Source organism: Meleagris gallopavo, chromosome Z (genome assembly GCF_000146605.3).
Source record: "Meleagris gallopavo isolate NT-WF06-2002-E0010 breed Aviagen turkey brand Nicholas breeding stock chromosome Z, Turkey_5.1, whole genome shotgun sequence".
Taxonomy (NCBI): Eukaryota; Metazoa; Chordata; class Aves; order Galliformes; family Phasianidae; genus Meleagris; species Meleagris gallopavo.
The window spans coordinates 858,964-867,096 of NC_015041.2; the positions used below are offsets into that span (position 1 = coordinate 858,964).

An 8,133-nucleotide genomic window follows, 5' to 3' on the forward strand; every position below is an offset into this window, starting at 1 on the left:
TGGCCCTGCATGTGGCAGGGGGTTGGAGATTCGTGATCCTTGAAGTCCCTTCCAGCCCTGGCCATTCTGTGATTCTGTTCCAACAGACCATTTGCCATGGGGTATAACATAGTAGCTTCTCACTTAGCTAAGTTGAGAAACTCGGAGGCACTGCTGTGGTTTAGTCACCCAGTAGCTCTTTGATGGCCTGTGCTGATCGATACTGAAGGCAGCATATTGAGCTGTACTGAAGGAATGTTTTTCTGCCTTTCAGCGTTGATACTAAGGCAGGAGGGCAGGTAGGATGCTTCCTAACTGGACGCTCTCTGACTGTAACACTAGTTTGGTTGAATACCATTTCAGATTGAATGCTGAGTTTTGCACGATAAGTACTGAACAGTCGAAGACAGCTCTGCCGTAACAGTACAGATTATACCTGTGCACTTTTCTAAAAGAAAACGGGAAATTGTGCTTTCCATAAGTGATTTCTTCGATCTGTACAAGTGATTCATTTTGCACAACTTTGCATATTCTTGAAGTGTGTGGAAAAGCAAATACCGTAGTGGGATTTACAATGTGAAAGTATGCTCAAAAGTATTACTTTTCCTTTTTACGCAGCATTTACAAAGTTTCAGTTCTGAGTCATCTTCTGCATTTTGGATCAGGAAGAAAAAAACAAAACAGTATTAGAGGCTAGCAGTGAATGGAAAGAATGGGATCTGGAAATTATCTGTGAGGGAAAGAAAGAAAACTAAAGATCTGCTGTTGTTCAGCTTAGAAAGAAAACCGAAGAGAGAGAATGGAATTAGCATAAAGTGCTTTTGCAGAGTGGTTAGGTGAATATAGAACCACATGTAGTTCATTCAGCTTGATACATCAAGATGCATTCAGGTTACGCAGTAGGAAACCCACAATGGGGAAAATGGTGAATGACTGCAGTAAATTGCATTGGAGGTTATAGAATGCCAAGCCTTTGAAGTATGTGAGACACCTGGTAGAGTAAGTAAATACAGCAAGTCCTTTGTTGGAGCTGCTGAAAGAACACCTCATGGGCATTGGGGAACAAATACTCCATAATTCAGATGAAGTGGTGTAATTTACAGAAAACAATGCAGTACTCTTAAACTGCTAGTAGAAACGCATTTGTTCTGCTGTCTTCGAGAAGGCTCATCAGATTGATAGTGCAAATACCAAGGAAAATCTAGACTTAGGGGGATATACAAATAGCTCATGATTTTTCTGAGAGCAGTATCTTGCTGTATTCATGGCATGGGTGGGACAGGGTAGCAGAAAATGTAAGAAGAGGAGTCAGGAGTAAAGTCACTCGAAGAGAAGGTATGTCCCTAGAATAAAATTACTAAGGTGCAGTGTATGAACTTGATGAATTAGTGTAGCTCCTGGCAATTACAGTTGTATAGTTACAACTGTTACATTGGTACACCTGCACTGGGATACTATTTTTAATTCGTAATTTCTGAAAATACCAATTGAGAAGTGAGATAACACCTTTTTGCATGGCATGTGAGAATGTGTGCTTATTTGTGTTAGACTATGCTATTAGAGATTAAAATACTGAGAGAGGAGGACTTTCTGCTTGTTTTACAGATTTGCCTTCAATCAAATAGATGACCATGGGGGATATGAAGACCCCAGACTTTGACGATCTTCTTGCAGCCTTTGACATCCCAGACATGGTTGACCCAAAAGCAGCTATTGAATCTGGACACGATGACCATGAAAGCCAGATAAAACAAAATGCACACACAGATGAAGATTCTCATACGCCATCATCGTCTGATGTTGGTGTGAGTGTCATTGTGAAAAATGTACGTACTCCTTCTGAAGGAGTAGACAAGGATTGCCACCATTCCACAGGCAATGGCTTGCATAACGGCTTTCTCACATCCTCAGCTCTTGACAGTTACAGTAAAGATGAAGAGAAATCATTTAAAGATGATGGGTCAGCTTCTGAGACAACACTGAAGGATTCGGCTTTTAACCAGTTCAGTCCAATTTCGAGTGCTGAAGAATTTGATGATGATGAAAAAATTGAGGTAGATGACCCTCCAGACAAAGAGATGCGTGCAAATTTCAGAACAAATATCTTGACAGGTTCTGTATCTCAGCACGAATATGACAAACTAAAGGCACTTGGGGGAGAGAATTTGATCAAGTCTAGTATCTCAGTTTCAAGTAGTATAGATAAAAATAAAGTTTCTAAGCGGGAGACAGAGACAAACTCTCTGAATTTAAGTGTTTATGAGCCTTTCAAAGCTCGCAAAGCAGAGGACAAATTGCTAAAAGACAGTTCTGAGAAGCTTCTTGACAGTAGAGTACTTGATGGAAAACTGAGTGCTGAAAAAAGTGAAACAAATCTTGCCAGCATTTCACCAAAAGCAAAGTCATCAGCAAAGCTTTCTTCGTGCATTGCTGCGATTGCAGCACTGAGTGCTAAAAAGGCAGCTACAGATACCAGTAAGGATTTACAATCTAATTCCGGGGAGTCTTCTCCTTTGCCAAAAGATACGAGTGAAAGTCCCCGGACTACTGAAAAATCACCTGAGTCTCAGAGTCTTATTGATGGTGCTAAAAAGCCATCTGTTAAACCACCTGATAGTCCCAGAAGTGTATCAAGTGAAAACAGTAGCAAAGGATCTCCATCTTCTCCTGCAGGGTCCACACCAGCAATTCCTAAGGTTCGCATAAAAACCATCAAGACTTCCTCCGGGGAGATCAAGAGAACTGTTACTCGAGTGTTGCCAGAAGTTGATTTGGACTCGAGTAGAAAAACAGAGCAGACTGCTTCTATGGTAACTTCCATGACGTCCCTCCTGTCCTCACCAACTTCTTCTGCTGTTCTTTCCTCTCCTCCTAGAGCTCCTCTCCAGTCCGCAGTTGTTACCAATGCAGTCGCATCTGCAGAACTCGCACCAAAGCAAGTCACTATCAAACCTGTGGCTACTGCCTTCCTCCCAGTTCAGCAGTGAAACAGCAGGTTCACAAGTTATTAATTTGAAGCTTGCTAACAACACTACAGTGAAAGCCACTGTACTATCTGCTGCTTCTGTGCAGAGTGCCAGTAGCGCCATTATAAAAGCTGCCAATGCCATACAGCAGCAGACTGTTGTGGTGCCAGCATCAAGCCTTGCGAGTGCTAAACTTGTGCCAAAGACGGTCCATCTTGCCAACCTTAATCTTCTGCCTCAGGGTGCTCAAACCACCTCTGAACTCCGACAAGTGCTAACGAAACCTCAGCAACAAATAAAGCAGGCAATAATTTCTGCAGCAGCCTCACAGCCTTCTAAAAAGGTGTCTCGAGTCCAGGTGGTGTCATCTCTTCAGAGTTCTGTAGTGGAAGCGTTCAATAAGGTGCTGAGTAGTGTCAACCCTGTCCCAGTTTACATCCCCAACCTTAGTCCTCCTGCCAGTGCTGGAATAACGTTGCCCACACGAGGTTACAAGTGTTTGGAGTGCGGTGACTCCTTTGCTCTTGAGAAGAGCCTGACCCAGCATTATGACAGGAGGAGCGTGCGAATTGAAGTGACGTGTAATCATTGTACAAAGAATTTAGTTTTCTACAACAAATGCAGTCTTCTTTCCCATGCTCGTGGACACAAGGAAAAAGGAGTTGTAATGCAGTGTTCGCACCTGATTTTAAAACCAGTCCCAGCAGATCAAATGATAGCATCTCCTTCAAGCAATACTGCTACACCCATGCTTCAAAGCCCAGTGGGAGCTGGCTCACACACTGTAACTAAGATGCAGTCTGGCATAACGGGAACAGTCATATCAGCCCCAGCAAGTACACCCATCGTCCCAGCCATGCCACTAGACGAAGACCCATCAAAACTCTGTAGGCACGGTCTAAAGTGTTTGGAGTGCAGCGAAGTTTTCCAAGATGAGACATCTCTTGCTACACATTTCCAGCAGGCTGCAGACACAAGTGGACAAGTAGAGTATCATATGTTTAAATTCCAATGTTTCGCCTATAAGCCTAGGAGACTTTGGAAATGTTTTTCTTTCATTTAGATGTTAATGGTCTGAACCTCCATGATTAAAAACATAAACTAAAACAACAGAAAACTTGCAAGCACTTTTATAGTGAACGTCAACATTTTGAACTAAGAGTTTATCTTAGAGTTTTTTTAGGCCCTGAAGTCTAATCCAGTGTATATTTTCACTAAAATTTAGCGTAAGCTTTGTTGCAGCTGAGTATTTAATGGTCTCTAAGATTCTTTTAATGATTATTGCTGTGCTTTGAAATGAGATTGTCCTGTGGAATCCACTTAATTGGCACCCTCATTAGCTGCACACCTATTTAATCTGAGTAGTAGTTTTTAAGTGATTCATTCCTGATTTGTCTTTGGTTTTTATTATTTTCATATAGCTCTAGAAGTGAGTTTGGCATTCCTGTTACCTACAGGGGCAAACAACTAATAAATGGCACATTGATTCTGCTGAAAGGGTATGCATGCTGGTATCTTCGGACCTTTTTTAACCAGAAAGTGGTGTTCACTAGCATGCATTTCTTTCTGTGTGACCATTTATTCACTTCTTTTGGCTTTCACTTTCTCTTATAATTGCTATTGAGTTAAACTTACATTAGCAAAGAATTTCAGAATGGTTTATATGTGGCCTGATGTGAAAGAAACATATCATTCCATAAAAGTATTAATCAGTGTGCAGTATATTTTATAACCCTGTAAGAATTCCGATCGTTAATTAAATGATGGTGTGCCAGTTAAAAGGAATTCTGGTTTATTTCAAAGCATTCAGTTAATCTTGATGCAGCAGCTTGTTGCTGCACGTTGGCAAGGACCTGAAAGGCTCTATCCCTGCTCAGACCAATCAAGCCAGGAATGTTCTTGTAATCCCACAGCAGCGTGCAGGATAGGGGTTTAAGTCCTTAAGTTAGGAAGGTAACTCTTCTGCCCATGCATGTTAATTTTATTTTCCATAAGTCCTTTAATTATCATTTGTTTTGTGGTAAGATCCAGTGGACCTTGGGAAACCCCTGTAGTGCTTGGTACTGTGAAAACAAGGAATTAAGGCAGTCTGTAAGCATAACAAACCAAATGTATGAGACTGACAAATCTAGTGGAAGTAGGCTGGGAGGATAAAATGGAAAAAAGAGCAACAAAGTTTAAATAATAAAAAGTTCTGTACTTTCTGTGGGACCTGTTCTGGTACAGTCAGGGATACATTTTTGTAGAAACACCTTTGGCCTTTCTTGCTGCCTCTTCCCAGGGTTTTTTCGCCCTATTGCTGCAGAGGAATAGAGGAAGGCTCACAGAGGTACAGGAGATAGCATTGACCACCAGTGTGTTTGTATCTCTTGCTGGAAGCTCACTATCTTATGAGGTCTGAGGTATGAACAAGGCCTTAATTACTGCGTAGCAGGGCGTGCGTTTCCAGATTTCAGAAAAAAAAAACACTTGTCATTCCGTTTTAAAAGAACACTGTTAATAAACATAGTTTTAAGAGTCTGTCAAACTATCTTCTTAAAAAAATGAATTAAATGTTTTTCTTAGTCATTTCGGTATATCGATCAGCAGTTTTCATTACATTTTTTAAGCTGTGTCTTATTGCATGCTGTGTGGTGTAGCTGTACAGATACATCGTGGAAGCCATCCAGCTGAAGGGTTGCTTTAATGAGAGCAGTGCCTCCTGCTTTCTTGCCTTTTCATCCCCTCATCAGCTAGTATATGCATCTCTGTAAGAGCAGTGTTTGCTAAAGAAAGTCTTTGTATAGGTTTATTATAAAAAATGCGTTACCCCTCTAAAAGCTTGCAAAAGGAATGTTCTCATTTCTCTACGTGCTTGGCACTGAGTTTTTGTTGTGAAACAGTGATTATTTTGGGGCAGGAAAACAGGAAAGTTAGATGAAGTATTTTTACCTGGGGAGGAAGGAAGATAAAAATAATTGGATTTTGCAGCTCATTGATGAGTTCTTAGTGCCCACCTACTCTTGAGATGGAAATTGCACACCGTTTTTTGTGTTACATGTGTCTAAGTAGGAAGGAGCTGCTACTTCTTTTTCATCTCTTGTTATAAAGGTAGAATGTTCAGTTTTGAATTAAAAAATAGTAAAAATAGTAAAACATCCTAAAAAATCTTCCCTGTAACGTTCTCTTTCTGTAATCCCTCGCTTCTGTTAGTAATCCTGTTAAAAGGAATGAGACCAGTCAGTGATGGCAGAGTGAAGCCCTCAGTAGCTTACTGGGGCAGCAAGGCAGCAAGCCTGGTCTAATTCATGTCAGTGCTCATCTTCAGCTGTGTGTTGTTCTTGTGGATGCTGCGTAGCTCATTTGTCTTCAAGAACTCATAGTTCTTGTCTATCTTTATTTTCCAACTCCACAGTTTTTTCTTCTAACTCCTTTTTTTTCCCTGAAACTTTGATTTCAAAGGCAGGCAGGTGATGGTTTTCAGAAACTGTTTTATTTTGGTGTGAGTTGCAGTGAGAACTGAAATTTAGTGCCACCTTATGCCCAGAATAAAATGGTAAGCAAAAGTGAATTTCAGAATTTCACAGTAGATTCTTCTACTGTAATCAGTTTCAATTAAAAATGTTACTGTACTTTTCAAACTATCAAACCAGTAGCCCTAGCAAAAAGCATTACTGGCATTTTCTGTTGGTCTGAATTACTCACATGGCTGATGAATCTTGCAGACTGCTTGTTGCAGAGTCAGAATCAGGGATACTCTCATTTAGGGGTGGATTGTTGTATGGCTGTGAAATAGTGTAGCATCCAGGTTTCTTTTTGTAGTGTTTTGGAAGGATTATGAAAACCTTCTATATAAGAAACTTTGCTTTGTTCTCCAACATTGCACTGCTGCTTATTAATACATATATGACAAAAGGTACATTTTAAGAATGGTACTGAATCTTAGTAAATGCAGCAAACACACATTAAGCCAAAGTTAGTCTGGCTTTGGCCATCCGTGAGCCTGAGCTGAAGACAAAGTTGGCATCCCATGGCAGTTCTGTGCAGGTCAGAAGGCAGGGGTCAGTGGCTCAGACCGTGCCCGTTGCTCACTGAGGACAAACACTGTCATTTCGGTGGATATCTGTTTGTGTTTAGCACAATTTCAACCTTCCTGTTTCATGGAGGTTCTAATCAGAGTGATAGCACGTAATGGCTGCAGATGATCCATCTCAGACAAAGCTTTATGCAAGGATATCTATGAATTCCTTAGGCTGGTTGCAGTGCTGATATCCAACCTGGATTTGGAGAACAGTAGATTTTCTTTGGTTAACTTCTTCTGTTTCAAGGTTTTGCATTTTGCCATCTTTCTTTTGTCAGGACGTTTGAGAGCTGTGGATGGAGACTGTTCAGACACACATTAGAGTGAACCATACGAAAGAACACATCTGCTTCAGTGTGTGTGACCTCCAGATATTTCGTGTTAACATTTCTCCCTAAAATTAATGTTTAAAAAATAATTTACAACTATTTGTATGCAGCCTCAAAAAGGCATTTAGATGAAAAAAAAAAGAAGTTTGCAGGTCCCAGTACAAAAATACTCCTGTGCTTAGAATATCAGTAGCATTGTCAGTATATAAGGCAATTAAGAAATCACTTTAGACCTCAGGGTTAAACAGAGTTATATTTGGAAGAAAAATAATTATACAGGTGTTGTGCTTTAGTCGTTGCAGTTCGGATTTGTCTTGTTGATTAAATGAGAGCAGGTGACTTTTTGTTCTAGCAAAGTTGCCAATACTAGTAAGGCAGACTCCATGAAACTTGTTTGTAGCACTGTATGATTTCTTCTACAGCAGTAGCTTTGTGCTGTGTGCTCTGACTCTGACCATTTTTAAGAGATTTGAAGGAGAGGGGCCCAAATTGGAAGAAGGGTGTGACTCTTGGTGAAGCCCCTGCAAGTAACTGTTTTAACGTGAGCAGAAGGATTCTCTTAATTATTTGAAGATTTATTTATCCGTAGATTAGCAAATCATTTTTAATACAACTCAGGAGATCTTGTTTTGTCTGTAATCTTTCAAAACATACACATCTATCTGCAAGACTCTGTGGATAACACTGCTAAAATACGCAAATCCTGTGTTCAAAACTATCCATGTCATGTAGGAGTCTTAGTTTTGCTTTGAAATCTTCCTAAGTCACTGATGAAATTCATAATTCCCAAGTCATAAGA

The 8,133-nt window shown here is 40.4% G+C and overlaps 1 protein-coding gene across 1 annotated transcript in view; it reads left to right on the top strand.

Annotated features, from left to right (window-relative positions):
* Positions 1 to 8,133, top strand: part of ZNF532 (zinc finger protein 532) — a 40,276-nt gene that overhangs the window by 9,634 nt on the left and 22,509 nt on the right. The window contains 2 exon segments of the mRNA XM_031557177.1: positions 1,585 to 2,956; positions 2,958 to 3,930. Coding sequence (XP_031413037.1) covers positions 1,605 to 2,956; positions 2,958 to 3,930 — 2,325 coding nt within the window. The 5' untranslated portion in view covers positions 1,585 to 1,604.